At 41.9% G+C, this 21,874-nt stretch overlaps 1 protein-coding gene across 2 annotated transcripts in view; it reads right to left on the bottom strand.

The window, feature by feature from the left end:
- JMJD1C (jumonji domain containing 1C) overlaps positions 1-21,874 on the bottom strand; it is a 107,202-nt gene that overhangs the window by 10,568 nt on the left and 74,760 nt on the right. For both annotated transcript variants that reach the window (XM_058810133.1, XM_058810134.1), the window contains exons 6-20: positions 21,652-21,838; positions 19,898-21,564; positions 16,659-16,831; positions 14,142-16,339; positions 11,667-11,868; positions 9,766-9,980; positions 8,700-8,852; positions 5,853-5,942; positions 4,440-4,567; positions 4,045-4,258; positions 2,518-2,732; positions 1,971-2,249; positions 1,411-1,579; positions 923-1,013; positions 684-814 (exon numbers count right to left, since the gene is read on the bottom strand). In XM_058810133.1, coding sequence (XP_058666116.1) covers positions 684-814; positions 923-1,013; positions 1,411-1,579; positions 1,971-2,249; positions 2,518-2,732; positions 4,045-4,258; positions 4,440-4,567; positions 5,853-5,942; positions 8,700-8,852; positions 9,766-9,980; positions 11,667-11,868; positions 14,142-16,339; positions 16,659-16,831; positions 19,898-21,564; positions 21,652-21,838 — 6,112 coding nt within the window. The remainder of the gene's footprint in view (positions 1-683; positions 815-922; positions 1,014-1,410; positions 1,580-1,970; positions 2,250-2,517; positions 2,733-4,044; positions 4,259-4,439; positions 4,568-5,852; positions 5,943-8,699; positions 8,853-9,765; positions 9,981-11,666; positions 11,869-14,141; positions 16,340-16,658; positions 16,832-19,897; positions 21,565-21,651; positions 21,839-21,874) is intronic.

Raw genomic sequence — 21,874 nt, 5'->3', positions numbered from 1 at the left:
GAGGAAAATTAATTTTAGTTTTAAGAAGTGGAAATGAACATTTTTAAGTCAAAAGGACATTCTGGAACACAGCCTTAGAGCAGTAATACCTCAGAGTGGCATTAATGACTCAGTTCTCAGACCCATGCCATATCACTATTGTTAATATGCTTCTTTCACAGGATATTTGGAGAACTTTTAAAATCAAAACCATTGTGTCACAAATTACTACTCATTTCTTGTCCTATTTGTAAAACAGAATTGAACACAATTCTTTGCAAAAGAAGGAACAAACAGAAAGTGTCTGTGGGAATTACCTTTTCTAAACAGGTTTTTGAGTGTACAGCACACAAAATAAATTATGAGAAAGATGATGAGATTAGTTTATGACCAGAATTATGAATACAATGATATTTCATGAAGTATTTTGTCACACAGCATTAGTAAAGACAGGTTCTATCACTGTGCAGCAGCAGCTAATCATTTATATGCTCCAGAATTCTATAATAGCATAAAAAGATGGAAAGAAATGGAGAAGCAAATAGACTCTCATGGCCCAGGTGCAAGTACTGTTAAATACCCAAGTCAGTCAGTATTTCCCTACACTCAGTGATCAAGCTCATCTTTCTGTCAAGCATGGCAATGTGTGATATTCTACAAGTTGAAGGGAAGAGGTAACAGCTGCATTCACAGGGCACACTCACCATATGCACTGCACAGTCTGGGTCCCAAATCCGGACGGACAAAAAATCCTGGCAGGTGAGAAGCCAAGTTTAGTTTTCCTTCTGGACTACAATATTCAGGCAAGGGTAAACTTTTTAGTAAGTCCTCATATCTGGAGAAGAAAAAAAGAATAGAATTGAATTTGTGTCATTATATATAGAGAGAACATAGAGTAATTTTAAGACTGACTGAAGAACATCAAATATTAAACTCAAAATACCTTGCTGGCATCATGGTCTTGAAATCTTCACCAGAAGGCCAGTCTTTCAGTTTTAGCAGAGCTGTTTCTCCATTTTTTACTTTCTGCCGTTCTGTAAGTAACAGAAATAACTAAAAATTCATGTACTGTAGGCATTACACTTTACTCACCTAAACATTAACTCTAAATCTGCCAAGAATCTAAATTTCAGACATAAACAGGAGATAGCTGATTTTGAGACTCCAGAATGATACAAACCAAACTCAGTTAAGTAAGAAGGACATGTGTCCAGTTTCTTAGTCAGACCTAGCTAGTATAATAGTGGATCCTTAATTCTGCAGAGATATTTATTGCAAGTTTCCACCACATTCTCTGGAAACAGATTACCTAGAGCTTTCTTTTTAAAGTTTCTTCAAAGCCTCAAGATCCATAATGACAATTTTTAACTGCAGTTTCTAACACTGATCATGTTCAGAATCAATACCATAATACATGTTTAAGGAACATACTTGAAACATCTTCAAAACCATCCCAGAACTCCTTGACATTGGTGTTTGAAATTATACTGTCCTTGCAATTCAAGATATCTGCTTGCTGGTTTCCAAAATCCAAACTGATTGACTCAGCTTTCCACAGGCTGAAGTTCATTTTCTTATGCATACCAGACACCAAAACAGGCTGTAAAGAGTAAAATCAAATAATTTTTAAAAATCAGTACTTATCCTTTCACAAGTAGACAAATTCTTTAACTGAACTGGAATACAAACGTGTCTGGAACACACATAAAGACCTTGGCCTTACTGAGCTGTTAATACTTCTCCAATAGCACCCATATCCAAAGGTGCCACCCCTTTTTGGAATCTGAAACTCCACAACAGAAATGTCTCATTTATTATAACTGGTTAACTCAAGTTTAACTACACAAGGTTCACCTGTGGGCTACACCTGACAACCTGTTATTACCCCCAGTTTTAAACATGGAGTTAGTTAGGCATTTCTGTCCTTTAATACACAACTCCCCAGAGCTCCTGCTGATGGCACTTTACTGACCAACCTGCTCAATACCTACCCTTCCTTGTTTCCAGCACTCTTTGAAGAGTTTCCAGTTGTTGGTGTTTTTATGATCTCTGAGCCACAGAACATGCTTGTCACAGATCCACGAGTACTGGATATCACTGTACCGTTTACTGCAGTCATCCTGAATGCCTTTTTTCTCATCCTTTGGCTCTTCTTTTATTTCAGATTTCACGTTTATCTTTGGTGCTCTATTTGGTGGAATCTTGTTTTCTACTACTGAAGCAATTATATCATCAAGAATGTTTGGCATAGTCCTTCCACTCTTGCCACTCTGTTAGAAAACAAATGCATGCTTAAACAGTGTAAAAGCAACTTAATGCAATTCCTTTTGAAAGAGAGTAGCATTTCTGATGTTGCATCAATTATCATCACATATAAAAACAAATAAAATGTTAATATGTGTGTGCATATTAAGTTTTAAATATGAATGAGTATTTAAAGCAATACACCTATCAGACTGCTCTAACTGTAATGTGCCAGAACAGATTGATAGAGATTTTCAAATCCTAAGAGAAAAACTGCATCTTGTAAAGACTTACTGCTGTTCCTGTAGAGTAGACTGGAGCAAAAGCAATGCCAGCATCTGTAGAGCCCAGGCGCAGTTTGCCTGCTGTTGTAGTTAACAGATCTCGTAAGGTTGAGCCCTGCTCGTTGCTCTGGGATGAAGGAGGAGAATTTTTACAGTTTGGGGACTCCAAATTATCCTGGTCCTTCCCTTCCTTCGAATGTTTTCCAGAAGGACATTCTTTGTTCTCTAAAACAAAAATAATCATTGCAAGTTTATGCTGTTGTATCATAATGCACACATAGGAACAGCACCAGTACCCTGCACTTCCCAGTGGTGCTAACAGACTGTGCAGCACTTTATTCACTTTATCCAGCTTTATTCACCTGGAAACACACCAGAGGATGAACTGCATCCTTCAGAACACAGTCAAACAGTGTGACCAAGCAAAGGTGTCTCTCAGCATCTCAGACTTGCAGCTGAGTGAGTGCCTGTCACAAGTGAGATTCTCTGTAGCTGGAAATACTCCCCCAGCACACAGGCATTCCACCAGCTACCTTCTGCTGATGGATTCTGATGCCACCAGGGAAGAGAAAGAACACTGTCTTTTCTTTTTAGGAGCGGCAAATGGCACTGATTTTTTTATTAATTCAATTAGAGAATCACACAGAATCACCAGCTTGGAAGAGACCTCTAAGATCAAGTCCAATCCATGCCCTAACACCACCTCAACTAAACCCTGGCATCCAGTGCCACATCCAATCTTTTTTAAACACATCCAGGGATGATGACTCCACCACCTCCCTAGGCAGCAATTCCAGAACTTTATCACTCTTTGTGCAAAAACCTTTTTCCTAATATCCAACCTGCATTTCCCCTGGCACAGCTTAACACTATGTCCTCTGGTTCTGTCAGTGCTGCCTGGAGAAAGAGCCCAACCCCACCTGAGCACAGGCACCTTTCAGGAGCTGTACAGAGTGATGGGGGAACCCCTGAATCTCCTTTTCTCCAGGCTGAGCACCCCCAGCTCCCTCAGGGGTTCCTCACAGGCTTTGTGTTCCCAGCCCCTCTCCAGCCTTGTTGCCTCCTCTGGACGCGCTCCAGCGTCCCAACGTCCTTCCCAAGCTGAGGGGCCAGAGCTGGACACAGCACTGCAGGCACAGGGGCACAGTGACCTCCCTGCTCCTGCTGGCCACACCGTTCCTGATCCAGGCCAGGAGCCCTTGGCCTTCCTGGCCACCAGGACACACTGCTGGCTCATGTTCAGCCGGCTGTCACCAGCACCCCCAAGGTCCCTTTCTGCCTGGGCACTGCCCAGCCACCCTGTGCCCAGCCTGCAGCACTGCAGGGTTATTGTGGCCACAATGCAGGACGCGGCACTTGGACTTACTGAACTTCATCCTGCTGGACTCTGCCCATCCATCCAACCATTCCAAGCCTCCCTGCAGAGCCCTCCTACCTTTCAACAGATCAACACACACTCCCAGCTTGGTGTCATCTGAAAAATAACCAGCAGTGCCCCCAAAGTCACAGACATGCAATGACAATTTCAAATATTTACCTTTTTTTTCTTCTCTGGCTTTCTGCTCTGCAAGATCAGCCAGCCAATGCAGTGGGGACTGGGATTCAGGCGGTGTTAACTTGCTGTCTGTGCTCACATCACTCCTTGGACTTGTGTTACCATTTGTCTCAGACTTTTGAGGAGTATTCTGCTGTTGAGACTCAGGCATACACAGAGAAATTTTATTACTGTGGTTAAGGACATTCTGCAAAACCTGTGAAGAACAAATTTATTTTTAACTACACAGCTTCACTTTAAAGTATTTCAAAGACATGGCCAGTATTTAACCCCCACATATGCAAACTGAAATGCAACTGGTACTATTCAAATACAAAAATCCACCAGGATCAGAACACTTGAACAAGATGCAATATATACACACATTTTAGACTCACCTGAGACACACCATTCATTGCAGGGAGCTTGCCAGCTTGTGTGTTCTGCTTGGTGGTGCACTGACAGTGGGATTTAATTTCAAATTTTTCTCTAATATTGTGCATAGCATCTAAAAGATCTGTCAAAACTAAAGACAATTAAGGAGAAAAACATTACTAGCTGTCAATCATTGTGACCCTCTTTACCACATACACAGAGTGATGTTTTAAACCATTAAAAATCCTGAATTTACCACTCAAAACTACTCCAAAATGACTGCCCAGTTTATCTTCAAGCTTGTTCAGAGAGATACTCAATTAAATAATTGTACACTACTCTTCTGAATCATCCAAGCTTTAGTCTGCACTCCCATTGCATGGCACACACCAAGCAAGCCAGTAATTATTTACTTCTCATTGTTCAATGGGTATATCATTGCTTCATTCAATAAAACCATCAGCTACAGATTGAAGTGAGCCATGTCTTGACAAAAAAATCACTATGTGAGCATGTAAATGAAGACTGTTTGGTAATGGGCATGCACAGAAGAACAAAACTGAGGTTAAGTAGGCAGTCTTCATTGTGATGTTTCCAGATGAGTGGTTCACTTTCACAATTTAAAATTCAAACCAGTTTCAGTCTAGAACCTGTTCTGGGAAATGTCACAATTTGAATTTGCTATGGAATCTACCCAACCTTCATTTCTACCTGAACTAACATGCAACAACTCATGGAATAATGGCTTGGTTCTGTATTTTCAGCTTAAAATAACCTGGGAATTTACTTAGTACGTTTAAGGGCACATTTCAGTTTTCTGTTTTCTGGTCTGTATCATTGCTGACAGAAATTTTGTGCTAAGAACCACTACACCACACCTAGAGGCACAACTTCAGAGAACTTACTTGGTTGTAAGCAGAAATATGAATTTAGATGCGTTTGTGATTCCTGCTTAGTTTTCCAAATATAATGAGCTCATTCATTGCATTTTGCCCAATCAGCTGAACCAAAATCTTTCTTTTCTTTTTTGGGTATGGGACAGACAACAGTGAAAAAAAAATCCCCAAAAATCCTTTGCCTCAGTGGTACTATTTAACCATTTTCTTTTAACAGCTAAGGTCAGATTTATTAGGTACATTCTGATTGTTTTACTCTGCTCTGAAAAGGTACAAATCCATCACAAAAAAGGCCCTCCAATTCTTCACTGCCTGTCCCCAAAACCCCTTTACACATCTGGCAGCACACTCCTCTTACTCTCACCATCATCTGTGCCCAGTGCTGGTAAGTGCCCAGAGGCATTTGCCTTCTTGAAATGATTTAACCCAATTCCCAGGTTTTTAAATGGAAAATGAGAAGTTTTCTGAAACAACGCTGGCCCTGCTTCACAGAAAGACCTGGGGAAAAAGCAGCTTCTGCTTGTTGGCATATGGTCTTACCAGAGCCTGGAATAATCTGTGTTGGCATCAGGTGCTTGTGATCATGAGGCTGTCCCTTCACACACTTCATCCAGGCATACAACTCCTTATCTGCAAAACAGGATTGCCAGTGTTTTACTTGCCTTACACTGCACACAGACAGAGCTAAGGCCTTTCAGACTGCTTGAGGTTAGAAACATTTCTCTGCACACACAGGCCTTCTGTCTGGGCATCCAGTGTGACAAGGACTTGCATACAACAGCTACTTTTCACATTAATGAAAAGAGTTTAACAATACTGAAATCTGAAACAGCTGCATCTGTAACACAGGCCCTTGCCAATTACCTCCAAATTTCAAAGTGTTTTCCCTTTATCACATTTAGTGAGTTGCCAATTTAACACAGGCTGAAATCCTTTACAGTTGCTATTAAAGCCATGAGCCTCCCTGGATGAATCCTACCATGGAAAAGAGACATAATTAGGCTGTGATTTTATGGTTCATCTAATTTAACAAAGTCCACACTCCAACTGGAAGTGTCTCTTTCAACCAGAGTTCCCCAGAGAAGCCAAAAAGATGAACTTCTAACCAAGTCATCTCTCTGATTCAGCTTATGATACAGCTATACCAGAGGTGCTGGTGGCACAAAGGAGAGGGAAGTTGCATCACTGATTTATGGCACATTAAATCAACCTTGAAACCCTAAGTCTCTATGTACTGGCTGAAAATCATTGATGCCAGCAGAAGGGGCCTAACTGGTAGGAGATGCTTTCTAAAAACTTTAAGGAAGACTCTCCTGAAATCTGCAATGTTTAAAAAAATACACAAGAAGAATGAGAGTAAAAAATGTCTGGCCAAGCAACTGGTCACCAACCTGTTATGTGATTTTGGGACAGAAAGAACACAATTTCTCTTTCCATCCCCAGTCCTATTCACTGAACTGCTAATTTTATGAAATTTTTTCAAGTCTTTTACCAGTTTGCTCACTCCAGCAATTTAAACTAAGGAACACAACACAGGAAGCATTTAACACATTTAAAGCATTTTTTTACACTGTAGTAGGTATCCAGTGTTTCAAATGTTCCTTCAGATAATGTTTCAAATGTTCCTTAAATTTATAAGCTAGTCAGTAGTTTTTGTTGCACCTAAAACATCTGAATATCCAACTGGTCACAAACATAAATAAATCAAGACAACAAAGCAGTATGTATCTACTTAATCTATTTCCTCATGGAAATGTCATAAAATGGCATCCCACTTGATGGTGCCATAAACTGTCTGAAGGTAACAATGGTTGCATATTCACTCACTCATGTAGTAAAGTGATAAGAGAAGTCATTGATAAGGATCTGAATCTGGAATATTTAAACCTTTAACATTCCTGCTGAAGCAGGGAAAAACCAGGGGATTCTCTGTTACATTCAGCAACTGTAAAAACAACTCCTGGTTCCAGGAAAAATGGTGTAATATAAAGTCCTATTATACAGAGATGGGTGGGTGGTTCTGAACGTTTTTTAAGAGAGTACCAAAGAAGCAACACAGTTCACATGAATCCTACAGCATCATTAGAAATTAATCTGCAGCAAGGGAAGCTGCTGTACTTCTGCTCTCACACGTAAAACTGCAATCAACAGAAAGGAGAAAGTCCTCCCTGTAAGAAAACTGAAGAGAAGCCTCCTTCTTTCTACTGCTTGTTCCAACTTCTAAGACATTTTGCTAAAACTTTCCTGGCTGGTTAACACATGCTATAAAAAGCCTCTGACTGTGTGTTCCCACCAGGGTAAATAATGTTTGGCATGAATCCCAAGCCACGTCAGATGGAGGCACACACAGACTGCAGCCCCTGAAGAGCTGCTGAAGCAGCCTCCAGCACTAAAGCAGTAACAACTGCTCTCAGTGCAGGAAAATACTGACATTAGCTCCCTAAAAACTTCAGTGTAGGAGGCCTGTCACTGCAAGCCAGGGACAAAGTGGGTGAGACTCTCCATTTGGCAAAGCTTTGCCACCTAACAGTTAAGCTTTATTTTACTAACATTTCACATCTGTGACATTACAGGCTATGACAAACATGGAACTGCTTTTCAAAACAGCATTATCCTTGAATCAGTTCCTGGCACAGTGTCTGACCACAGAACTGTGCCAGGGCACAATGCCTGCCTCCCAGGGAAGGCAGTGCATTCCACCAAGCAGCCTGCACTCCAGTGTCACAGCTGAGGGCTCCAAGCCGAAATCAATCCTCCAAGTCATTCCCCCTTTCAATTGCAACCCAGCTGGGTCACCCAGAAATCAGAGGTTTGCTGATTATACTTCTCTCTCTCCAGATTAAAGCAGACATTTCCATTAGAGCACAGGATAAACCACATATATGTGTAGGCTTATGGATTGTGAAACTTCCATTAACACTCATTTTAAATACCCTCCAAGTATTTTTCTCTCCTTCTTTTTTACGATAAAACTATAAAATAGGATGCTACATCAGTATGACAAGCCACTTCTGAAGGGAGGACTCCAGAAAACATTTAAATCAAGGCAAGTCTTAACAGCAATGAGTTACCATAAACAGGGAGGTGTGACTGAGCACCAGTCTCAACCAAAGAACAAGATTTAACCTTGAGGGGCAAGGCAAAGCAATCCCCACAAAAAGACTGAAACGTGGACAAAGAGCTAAAATAGCCCCCACAGCAGTTGCTTTCAGAATGACTGATTCTATATCTAGTGGCAAAAAAAGGAGGCAAAAAAGATCTAAGAGAAACCAATACACACAAGAAGTAATTTAACACTTTACAGAAAGACAGCTCTAGTGAATCAGCAGCTCTGCAGCAAATGAGAATAAACAGCCTGTACAATACTCTAGTTCATAAAAAACTGACCTCTAGAACTTTTCCTTTCCTTTGCTTTGTAACAATCCAGGCAGACCACAAATCCACATTTTTGGCAGACCCAATGAATGTTAAATAATGTGGCTTCACATGCATCACACATCTCACGGACTCCTCTCACTGCTCTCTTCCATGCAATTTTGGCTGAAATACAAAATAAGCAGAATAAAAGGACTGAAATTTAAATGCAAAGCACAGAATGAATAGTCTTTATAGATGAAGCATTCATAAGTTTCCCCCCAGACACAACTGGGTTTTGGGGGAGGAAAGTGATCCTTCATGAACAGGCCATCAAGAGCTGGCCTCTTAGTTCCATTACACAGCATCCCCTTCAATGCTACCTATTATCAACACATTATAAAGAAATAAGGCATTCAGAAAGCACAGACTAAAGTAATACAGAAAATAAATTGCTGCAAGCATGAAGAACTTTTTCAGCATACACTTTTAACCCATGCACTCAGGGGGGTTTTTCACCTGACTGCCCACAGGACATGTTTGATCTAAAGGGCAGCCAAAGCAGTGAGCTGGCCAGTGGAAGCTGGCAGAAGGGGAGGGAGGTGCCTGCTCCGGAGACCTGGCTAGTACATGTTTTCTGCTCCACTTCCTCCTCACACAGCCTGGAATCAGCAGAGCCACCAGGCTGTGCCCATCTGCTGTGGGCCAGAAGGATGGAGGGTTGCTTTGGAGGGGAGGGGACAGTGTCAGCACAGCTCTGCAGGACCTACACTGCCCCACTCCCCTCCTCTGCTCTGGGAAGGAGACACATCACAAACATCATTTGCTGGCTCACCACAGGCCTTGGCTGGGAGCCGCCTGCTCTGGCTGGAGGCCAAGCTGGCAATGGAGGCTACTCCAAGCCCACCAGGAGCCTGGGCCCGGCCTGGCACAGCCACCAGCACAGAGAGGGGATGGGGCTGGCCCACTGAGGAAGGAACCCTCCCCAGCATGTCCTCCTAGGAAAATCCAACAGCCAGGGGAAGAGAGCTGTACAAAGGGAAGCAATGGTCATCCAAGAAAAACTGCAGAACACTCGAGAGCTTTGAGGGCTCCTTACCGTCTTTTTTCACCCAGGACATGGCTGTTTTCTCAGAGGTTACCAACTGACAAAATTTATCCCCTATGATATCTAAAATGTATTTAGAAGTTTCTAGGTCCAGTTCATCATCTTCATAGTTTTCATGTGTCCATAAACTCAGCGCTTCATCATCATATTGATCAGGAGAGGAGAAACCATCTATCCTAACCACTCCATTCTTACTAAAAGACAACCTAAAAATGAAAACAGATAGTTTGACTGCATGTATCAGTATACTCTGTGACTTACAATTTATTTGCTGCTTGTATCTTACAACACAAAAGTTTTCTTTTCACATTATCATCCTACATAATCTTTAAAATTTAAAATAAATCTTACTAATGAAAATACCTTTTAAAGGTAAATAAGGAAGCATGAAAACTAAAATTAACCTTTTAGGAACTTTTTTCCATTCCATTCACTCATTCTCTCCCTCTAGCATTTATTACTCCTTTAAAATTGCAGACAGAAAAAATTTCTTTCTATTTTGTTTTGGTTAAAGTTTGGTTCCACCCACTTTCCCTCCTCAACTTCAATTTTTGGAATGTCTATGACAGCAGACATTGACTTATACTGACTCAATTTGACTTGTATTTTATAGATTCTTGTATCCCACTGCTCTCATACTGAGAAAACATGGGTTCAAACACTACATTTAAATTATTCTAGGCAGAACAAATCAGCAACAGAAATTTTTGTATCCACTGTGACCTTTCAAAGGCTTTCCTGTTGCCCTACCCAGGGCCATTCTACTGACCCTGACTGTACTTAGCCTATTTTTAAGTGGTAACAATCACTCCATCTTATCCAAAACAGGATAAGTCATTATACAGATGTGATTATAACAGTTAAGGAATTTATGGCATCGAGACAATCCTGAATTTGGACATATCAATAACAACATTTAGACATGCATTCAAATGAACAAAATGAAATTATCAACTTTCAGCTTCCAAAACAACAATTTCTAAAAGAAGTGTAAACTTCTTTTGCAATTCGAGACCTACTAACTAAACACAATGAAAATAATTTAACTGCAGTAAAATTTACCACAATACAATAAAAACATTCCATACTGGTTTTTTTAAATGTGGGCAAACTTTTATGTTCTCTCCTTTATACCGGGGGAAGAAAATAAGAAAATCAACCAAAATTCCAACCTTGCCAAATGTGGAAGGAAATATTCTTACAGAGAAGGTATTCAGAGTCTGACCTTGAAATGATTCCTATAGATCTACCAAGTCTTGTAACTGAAGATTCATTATAAAAACTTAAACCACATTTAGGGAACAGCTTCTTGTCAAATACAAGTTGGATTAATATTGACAGCACAATTCATTTACAAACTGAAGCTGTTTTATCCTTTCTTGGAGCTTCCTGAACCCCAGGAAATTTTCTTCCTTATGAGTTTTCCTTGATGGGCCATTAATTCCAAAAAGAGGAGATCACAACTCCTCTCTGTCCTCAGAAAACTCCCAGAAAACCCTGAGCAACATTCCCACCATATACTGGCATAAGAACAATTACAAGTAAGTGCAACTCTGCGGTTGTACAACTTGTCCAGAAAAAGTGAAGCTTGCCTTTTGAAAATCCCACTTCAAATGTCAGACACCTGTGTAATGGTGATGTGCTGTATTTTCTGCTTGCCTAAGGTACAGCAGGCAGATGTTCTGATGTCTTTGCTATGAAGCTTTTAAAACAGCAATGAAGTCGATCCACAAAAGAAATGCAAATGTAAATACTGTTAAAATAGATGCTTTTTCTTTTATCAGGTAGACTGAGCCAGAAAAATCAGACATGCTTTCAAGTATGCCAGCCCTTTGCCAATATTATTTTTAAAAGCTGAAGCACCACATTACCAGGAAATTAGGCACACTTACCTCCTAAAGTAGTAAAATCTACAAAACACTGGTGAGTGAGTGGGTTCTTCTCCTTTCTTACTTCTTATTAACCTACATTCTCTGCATTTTTGTAAGTTTGGTCCTATTTCAGAACAAGAATCATCCTGCAAAAAGGACTCTCCTGTTTGCTTCAGCTTCTTGACTTTGCGCCAGTCCTTTAACACAGAGCGAGGTATCCCAGCTGCAAAGGAAGGACAGTTTCAGATGAGGTACTGGCACTGCTTCCTCACACATCACAGACAAGATAGTCAGAATTCAACATTTTTTTCTGGTACATTTGTTACCTGTATAACGTATTTCATTTTTATTTCCACCTGCCTGCCTGTCAGCACCGAAGTGAAAAAAGCAAAGGGACCAATAAGACTTGCACAGGCAGGAGCACACTTAAGTAACTGCTAAGCTCCCAAGACACTACATTTTTCCTTAAAATAGGTGCATTATTCCCCAGATATTCTACTAAAACCATCTTCAAAATCTCATTCTGACAAAAAAGCAAAGACATACAATACTGCAAGAAAGTTAGGTTTGTACTCTCTTTCTGAAGGTGTAGGCAAAAAGAGTCACACTTTAATGTATAAAAGCAGAGCTTAAAAAAAATAACCTAAAACCAAATTCCAACTCCTTTAAAACTTTTTTTTAAAGTTACAGAACAGCAGCTATATTCACAGAATCCATTTACACTCTGGTTCATTGGCTTTGCAAGGCCAAGCTGTATAATTCTATTTTCAATACTGAAGTCAGCAGATCTGACACTGAGTAACATGAGGAGCAAGTCTATTGAGTAATAAGTGCAATTTTCACATACAGGTTTTGAAACTGAACCCTGTTGTCATTTAACCAAGTTTCATTTTAAGGAGTTTTGAAAGTGGCACCACTCTTATCTGCAGACAGAGAGAATTATCTGTCATTTCATCTACCACTGCTCTTGAAAGTTCATGTCCTGTAAACAGGGATCTGATGTAGGATGATAAAAGGGTCAGGGTGTTAACTTTGGACTTGGTACCTGGATGCAGACTGGTGTTTTGCCAGAGATGACTTGTGCAAACTTTACTAGTGACAGACTGCCCATGCCTCAGTTCTTGGCCTAGAAACCACATTCCACACTCACCCAAGGCATGACAGTAACTGGATTGAAACCTGAGGAGTAAAAGGGGCACATGTACAGGTTTACTAGTCTAAAACAATAATTTCTGCCTTGGAAGAAGAGATCCTGGCTGTCATCTGGTAGCTGCTAGACTTCAAGCTCTGTGGGTAGGCACTTGGAAGACCCTCAGCACGTGCAGAGCTGTGAAAAGCCTGGCTGTGCAGGAGGGATCCTCACAGCCCGGAGCTCTGAGTGCTCCTGGGGGCTCTCCAAAACAGCATCAGAACACAGCTTACTTTAAGAAGGGAATTTGGAAAACATTTTACAGGCATGTTTGCCTTGATCTTCCCTTTACTTGGGAGCAGAAAGGAAAAGTAGTACTATTACCACAGGACCAAATATCTAGAATACTTCAGATGGACTACAACACTTCCAGCACCCAGTACAATCCAGGATCAAGTACTCTCAGATACCAGAAGAGTAACTTTATACACCAGACAGTGAAAAGCCACAGAATGTAATTACAGGCAGTATTGCTCATTTTCTTGCTACCTGTGCTTAAAAAGTCTTACAAGAAGTAATTTAATGGTAGACTCTCAAATACTTAACCAGACCAAAGACAAAGAAGAATCCTTGGAGAAGAATAAATTGGGATAAAAATAAGGCAAGTTTTTAAATAAAATCCCTTATGTTGGCAGACCAGTTTCTCTTTTCAGATTAATCTAGTTACGATCTGCTATATGTTACAGTATTAAATTTAAATGGAAATTTGTATTTCCCTAAAGTTTTTTATTCCTTAAACAAGAGGGATGTTAACACCATGTACTACACATGCTAGTTAGGAGTGTGAAATTATTCTCCCTTAAACCTTTCATTACATGAACCAAATCATAACTGAGTGGCACCAGGCTCTCAAGGAACTGCCTCTGGCTTTCTGATCAAAGGATGAGTTAGAGTTCAACAACAGAGAATCTTTCCCTCCAGCAGTGCTCTAAAAATAAACGCATTAGATCTTAAAATAAAAAAAACCCCAACATATATATATATATAGAGAGAGAGAGAGAGAGAGCTCAATACAAGTGGCATAACTATATGCACCAGCCTGCTCAATTCCAATGGACAGCATAAACAAGATGGTTTGCTTATTTTTAGGCCAAGAACCAGTTTGTTAACACAGATACAGAAAATGGTCTATTTCTTACACCAGGCTATTTCAAATGGCCTCAAGACAGATAAATCAGGATCTACTCATTTACACAGGCATGTTTTTTAGCTCTTTTCCCAGCTATGGTACATGACAAACCCTCCAGGATTAACAGTGTTGGACTTCAGACACTTCTCTGTCTTCCAAATCAGATTAATATACTCACTGCTGTTACTGCTGCTCTGTAACTTCAGCTTGCTTTTTTCTTTGGCGCTCCTGCTAAGAACACCATTTGGCTTCACTTCTTCCTCGGTATCACCCTTTTTTTTCTGCAAATCATTTTGTTTCTTTTTGTAAGTTGGCTTGGGCTGCCGTTTAGTCCTTTGCTCTGACTTGCTCTCGCTTTCATCAGAGTCACCACTTTCAGAGCCAGACTCGTACGTTCGTTTTCCTTTTCTCCTCGGGTGCTTATCTTCCTTCGCAAACTTATCTGCCAAAATTTTGCTATCTATGTTATTTTGCAAATCATTTGATGTAGAAGCTATTAAATTGACAGTACACGGCTTAATAATTTCTGAAACACTGTTCCCTGAATTATCTTTTTTATTAGTGTTTTTATCTTCCTCTGAATGCCTTGTTAGCCAAGCCTTTTTCAGTTTAGTGTGGTAGTTTGGCTGACTCGTCTGGGAAGTTTGCCCACTGCCTACAGAGTTCGCTTTGTTTATTGTATTACAGACGATAGCACTGTCTGGGGAGAGCGAGGTTGAAAATGTCTGATTTTTCACAGAGTTGGACTCAGCCTCAGCGGCGTTGCTACTTTTAAACTGAGCTGCGGCCAACGCTGCCTTGTGCTTTTTCAAATGGACAAAGTCGGTAGAGGTGGGGAACGCCGAGCTGGGCTGAGCAGCGCTGCCAGCGGCGGATGTAACCGGAGCTGCAGTGCTGACCTTGCACTCCTGGGGCTGCGCCTGGCCCTGGCTGGCTGCCCTCGGGGCCGTGCTCTCCAGCGGCGCGCAGGACACCGCGCTCGACGCCGAGTCCGTCACCGCAGAGCTGCCCCGGCTCGACACGCTGGTGGTCACTGCTGCCGGTGCAGTGACATCCGTCTTGGCGCTGCAGATGATGGTTGTGGTAGGAGTGCCAGCACGAGGAATGCTGCCCTGCGAGACAGCTGCAAATTTCTTTTCATACTGTGTACGAGCGCTGTCTGAGTTCATATTTGGCAGTATGACTCTTCCAGTCTCCCTGGCTTCCGCTGTTTTCAGGCAATCTGCTGGATTTGTCACAGCTGAGGATCTCTCACTAACTCGCTCTTTGGAAGCAGACTGCATTACTGGTACATTCTCATATTTTGTGCTAGAAGGAGGACGCACAATAACAGATGCTGTAGCGGACTGCGACTTTCCACTCATTCTTTCAGTGTGCCAATCCACTTTTTCATTATTTGGGGCATTATTAGACTTCCACATTTCTGATAAATTCTGCTCAGAAGTGCCTTTGTAAACAGTTTGGGCTTCCTTGGGCTCAGGTACTAAAGTTGGTGGTTTCTGCAACTCCTGTATTTTGCCACCACCAGCATTAACGGGTTGAACAGGGGTTAGAGTTGGAGGTGAAAGGCTGCTGTAGCTGCTCTCCTTCTTCTCCAGGTTCTGGTGCACAGGAGGGTGAAACACAGGGGCCCTATGCAAGGCAGGCATACTCCGGAGTGTATTTGTAGATGAGACTGACAACTGAGTAGGGCTCCTGCTGTCACTTCTGAAAGAATTTACAGAGTGAGACTGCACCGACTGTGAAAGCTGCTCGGGTATCTTGCCTGCAGAGCCTTCACTTTCCGGTTGGTGCTTAATTAAAGGTGGCGGTTTTGAAAGGGAAGAAATGTAGGAGGGGAGAGCCTGGGCACTAGCTGCTGTTGAAGGACAATTAGTTTGCTTATCAACATATACACCTGAAGCTTCCTTTGATGGGTACGATCTTGGTGGTTCATTTACTACACTGTTAGACAAGGTAGTGAAATAGTTACTCTGTGGCAAATTCTGTGGAACTGAATGTTTCATTTTGTACAGTTCTGACACAGAGCGTTCAGCATCTTTGTCGTATTTTGCTGAATGGCTTTTGGGACTTGAAGATAAGGATGTTACCCTGGAGTAGTTCTCTCTCTCCCCCTCCAGTGCCTTTATTTTAGCTGTAAAAGGAGCAACTTCAATACTTTCTTGGAGTATCCGCCTGTGTTCTTCTTTGTATTTGCTCAGTCGCTCCCCAGACTCCTGCGGTGGCCTTGGCAGCTGGTTCAACATTGGATCTGCATAATGTCTGTGCATATGGCTCTCCTTTGCTGTCTGTGCTCTGCTCTGCTCCAGCTCACTCTTCACTGGCGCAGTGGTGACAGAACGCAAAGGTTCAGCAAAAGCTTTCCTCTCCAGTTCTCTGTTTGAAGAAAGGTTAAGCAAACACAGGTTAGCCTCAATGTAGTACCATGTGCTAGACGGAAGACCTTTCTTCCCATGCCCTGAACCAAGTTATCTATTAACACAAAATAAACTTTCCTCTATATCAAGTACAATTTTCAGAAGTCTTCAAATGACTCACAAACTCAAGTACCACACCAAGTCCCAGCAAGGCAACACAGTGACAAGCCTGTGTCCCCCACAGGCACCCGCAATTATGAATAAACTAAAATGAAGCTGAAAGGCAACATCACTTGCAGAAATGCACCCTCACACACAGAGACCAAGGGCACACTCACTCTTTGCGATGCTCTGCGATGCTTTTGGACAGAGGCGGGCTGGAATGCGTGGTCAGCTTGAGAGGCCGGAGGGGATCTGCGCTGGAAGGCCGCACAGGAATGTGACTCCGTAAACCAAGGCTGTCAGCTGAGGTCACTGGGGTGGGCTGGTGTAACCATGGGCTGGGAGTATTCTGTTGACATCAACCAAAACAAAAATAAAATCAGATTTCAAAAGAATCATGGGACCACAAGGGTAACTCTACCAAGTCCTACCAATGATCAAAGTAAAGTAATATATTTCAGTACCAAATCACAGATAGTAAATAAAATTTAACATTTTAAGTCACTTTTTTTGACCAACTAAATAAAATATGACTCTACTTCCTCTAGACTTTCAGCATACAAAGCAGTTTACACATTTCAGAAGCATTCTTAGAACCATTTCATTTCCCAGTACTCAGGATGAGCAGTTAATTCCAGAACAGCATCTCAAGCTCATCAAAATTAACAAACCAATGACAATCTGACAACACTTATATTCACTAGTAAAAAGACCATTACCTCTTCAAAGAATTGCATTAAGTATTTCTTAAAAAATACAAATATGGCTTGATATTTCTAAAAGCAATTTTATCTCCAGCCTTATGACAAATCTCAGTAAAAGGGATGTAAGTATCTCTTGCCTGGATTGTTCGTCTCCTGCCCCAACCAAATGATTAAGTATGATAATCCTAATTAATCTGCTTTATTTAGTCAGGCATTTTTATTTGGCTTGATCATCATCATCACGCTATTAAAATCATAGATGTACACACTTGCCATACTGTGCAGCATGGGAAACACACAGCCCAATTTTATGCTGTGTGCCTAAACACTCCAAAGGTGGGCCTCCTTGCTCAGACACAGTGGCAAATCTTAATCTATGAAACTACTTTTTAATCTACTACTTTGCTAAGTTTCTGTTTTCATATCTTTACTGAAACTTGAGTAACAGCCTGCAGAAAAGACCAGGAGCAGCTCTCTCTCCCCTCTGCTTAGGAGACCTGCTTACAAGAAAGTGCACAGAGCAGAGTAGAAAAGCAGGACACCTGTTAAGTGGGGCTCAAGTGCTGGGGACAAGCCAAGAAGGAACTGGGGACAAGAGAGAGCTTTTGTGCACACCCCAAAGCCTCAGGTGCTTGTCCATCCCTACCTCCTTCCCCTTCCTACACTCCTCACCAGTCCATCCCTATCCTTCTCCTCAGACTTGGCAACTCTAGTAGGGAACTGCAGCAGCAGAAGGGGAGCCAAGAGCTCTCATGACACATGCACACAGCACAGCATAGATCCGCAGGTGCTACAACTTTGAAGCTGTGATTTCTGTGTTTTTGAATATTTAAAGCAGCCACTTGGGTTTGTGCTGACAGTTTTAGCGCATGTTTCCTCGGCCAGGAGTTCCCACGCCGTGGGGAGTTCTCACGAGCAGCCTGTAAGCTGCATTAAAGTATTATGCAAAGAAGGCCCGTCACCTTCTCCCTAGAGGAGCTGGGGAACATCTCCCTGAGCACCAAGCATTGCTCAAACAGCTTCCTGACTCCACCTGCACCATCTAGTGCCCAGCCCAAACAAGGGAGCTGCCACAGCCCCCCAAGGACAGCAGGGAAAGGTGGGATTGGGGCACCCTTCCCTCAGCTCAGAGACAAGGCTCAGCCCTGAGCCAAGGATGGCTGCTGCTGCTGCTCTTACAGCTCAAACACAGATCCCTTTCTGTGATTGTGGCATCCATGCAAACCAACCTTGGAAACGCCCATTCTGGGTTTCTAAGATCTATTTAAAAAAGGCCTCCAGTGCAAGAGCCAGAAGACAAGTCACCACAAGACAATTGCCACATATCAACATAATTAAAAAGCTACGTGCCTCAGTATGCAGGGCTGCATTCTTCAGGCAGCCAAAGTGAAAACAACGTCTATCTTAAGTTCTTTTCAAATGGACTTCTGTATAGGGTGGAGCAGGCAGCAACACGAAAAGATAAATCCACCTATCTTTTTCTCTTAGGCTTTTCTTCACTGCTACATTTTGATTTTATCACATTTTAGATCAAACTCACTTCATATTACAAGGCCAACTCAAACTGACTGTTTTGGGAAAGACTTAGCCACAATGGTTTGGCTTTTTTTAAGAATGAATCTGGGGAGGAACAGCCTTCCCCATAATGAAAAAAAAAAACCGAAAAAAAAAAAAATCTTTCTAACCATTCAGAAGGTCAAGCTTTGACACAAAGGCTTGCAATTTGGCAGAAGGACCACTGTCAGTGACATGCCTTTTGTGGTCCCTGTGAAAATCTGCCCAAATTAGGCCAAGTTGAAAGCCTCTGAAGATCAGTATGCACATGCTCAGTGGTGGTTTAATTGAAGCTGGCAGTAAAGCTCTCCAAAGTTTCTGTCTGCACTACACATGCTTCATCTTACACCATTCCTCTGAGGCCCCTGCAATGAGCATGCCATATCCCAAGCCTTCAGGAGCTAAGAAAGCCTTTCCTGTAATTGCCACGTCTGCCTGCCAAACCCCAGCACCACACTGGGCACTAGGCTGAAAAACACAAACCACCTCTTCTGAGACTGCAGTGGTTACACTCAGCAGACAGACAGAGGAATCACCCTGACTTGAATACAGAGGAGTGGAAAGCAGATGGGAAGGCAGAGATGTGTGTCAACAAGAAACAGAAGGGGAGAAAAATAACACTCCAAGAAAGGGTACACAGATAGGTGTAACGACAAGAGAAATGGGTGTACAGTGTGCTTGAAACATTTAGAAATGCAAGAGTATTTCTCTCCAGAACTTCCCACTGGATTTAGTACTCCTTCCTTCTCTGTCTTTCACCATTATTGAGTGAGCATGTATGAAATTTCACTATGAAGACGACTGTCTCACCTCTCCTAGTATTTCACTTACACAATGGTACACAGTTTCAGGCAGCAAATATTTACCCTGTGAACCTGAGTTCCCAAACATGCTGGCTGACCTCACCCTTAGTTATAAATTAAAATCAAACATTTCATCTTTCTTTAGAATTCTTAGGAAATAAAGGTCTGGAAAAACACCCTACACACATCCACCATGAGACAGTAGTTACTGCTGCAGTTCCAGTCCTACTTAAAAACTCCACCATCACAACATTACTCAGTGTGACACAAACGACCACATCTGTACCTAAGGAAATCACTGCTGGGAGACACCAGGCCCAGCTAAATACGTCATTATAAAGGATCTCAACTTACCCTTCTCAAGGAAGCCTCCGCGTTAACAGGAGTTTCTGGGTGGACCCATTTGGAGGAGGGCAGACCGAGTCCTGAGTAAGCATGTGTTCCATTTGGATACTGCCAAATAATTGGATAAAGCCCTAGCTGATTATAGGAAGCAGAAGGATGAGCTTGTCCGAGAAGATGTGGAGACTGGTGTTGTAACATCTGTTGCTGCTGCTGGTGTGCTAATGCCAAATGGCTTAAGCTGCTAGCATGAGCAGTCTCTAGTCGCGGGTGGGCACCCAGCAGGGAGGCAGCAGGCACTCCGGGCAGCACTGCGGGAAGTAGATGAGGGTGATGAACAGAATGGTGGGATGCGCTGCTAAGGGGGTGAGGGTTAATAGCAGACAAGGGAGCCTGAGCTGAAGACCCAGAGAGCAGATGGGATGAACCAGTTAATGCAGGATGATGTGCGTTTGGATTTAAACAGGTTCGGTGGGATGAGGAATGCAGAGGATAATTATGCTGATGCAAGTAAGGTGAAATGTGATTAGTTCCTGTTTCTTGTCCAATCAGAGTGGGGTCCCTGTATACTGTGAAATGTTCATTCTTGTCAATGATAAGAGGACTCTTAGTAGCTTCTAGAGCACTAACTCTAGCTGGAACCGGATGAAAACTAGACCTAGGCAAATCATGATCAGTTTTATTGGCTGACCTTGTTAATCCAGTAGCATGGCTGTTTTGGGAACTAACCTTCGACTTCACAGTATCAGAAGATTGGGTGAATTTAGGCTTAACATCAGGTGACTTTGTTTTAGGATGATCAACTGAAGCACTAGATTTTGACTTCACAGAATCGGGGACTGGACTTTGTTTACGCAGTTTACTCTCTTCTGCTAGAGAAGCTACGTTTAACGGAGACATAAATGAGCCATACTGCAATTTTTCAGAATTTAAGTGTTCATTTACTGGTAATGTTTTTACAACCCCAGGTTGTGTCAAATCCGTTTTACCAACACTGCTAACCCAACTTTGATCGCCTTCCTGTTTTCTTGCTTCAAGGAAATTTGCATTTGCAAATTGCTGCTTTAAATCACTGCTGTGGGATTCTATTTTCTGAACTGTTTGCAAACCAAAGGTACTTGCAGCATTATCCTGGTTCTCCTTTTCAGAGTTGTTTTTATTAGTAACATCAACAGCACACTTAGGAGTAGGAGGCCTGGGTAAAAACTGCTCATTTTTTAACTCCACAGTATGATGTTTTTCTGCATTACACTCTTGAACAGGTGGATCCTCGGCATTCTGCTCATAAAGTGTTGGCTGCTCCGCTGCATGGAGTGAAGATTTTTCCTGATGATCCAAGACCGATGACTTCAGTCTTTCTGTCTCTTCATGGTTTTTATCCTGCTGCACCTCATCCCATGGAGACTGTCTATCAGTTAGTGTTTGCTCTACTCCCTCAGTAGTTTGGGATTTTCCTTCTTCTCCATTTATCTTTGAAGAGTTCTTGCTTTTTAACTCATTTTCTGAATTTTGCTCCGAGGATGAATCTGTTAATCTTTTATTTGAAATCTCCGAGTCACTGCTCTCAGAATAATCTGAGATGTTGTCTGTCCGCAGTCTCTTCACATTTAGTTTTTTTTCATCTTCTTCAGGTTTTCTTCTTTTACTAAGAAAGTGTTTATTTTTGGTTTTGGGGTTTTCTGCAAAAGATAAAAACACATATATCAGATTTTCAGTCTAATACAGTTTTGGGAAGCTCTCCCACCCTTTCCATTAACCACTTTTACCTCCTCGACCTATATAATCATATCTTTCATCTTTCATCTTCTCCTCATCAGGCATGCTGCTATCAGAGCCTTTCCTCTTATTTGGCCGAGTATTCCTCTGTTGCTGGTGAGAATTTTGTCTTGGTGCTGCAGCTTGGGAGTTCATTGCTGGTCTGGGACTATTTGCTTGTGCACGTGTATAATGACCCTAAAAATAATTTGTTATTAATTGACTTAAATGCAA

Source organism: Ammospiza caudacuta, chromosome 9 (genome assembly GCF_027887145.1).
Source record: "Ammospiza caudacuta isolate bAmmCau1 chromosome 9, bAmmCau1.pri, whole genome shotgun sequence".
Classification (NCBI taxonomy): Eukaryota; Metazoa; Chordata; class Aves; order Passeriformes; family Passerellidae; genus Ammospiza; species Ammospiza caudacuta.
Note: the sequence above shows the minus strand (reverse complement) of the source record. Positions and strands in the feature narration are given on the sequence as shown.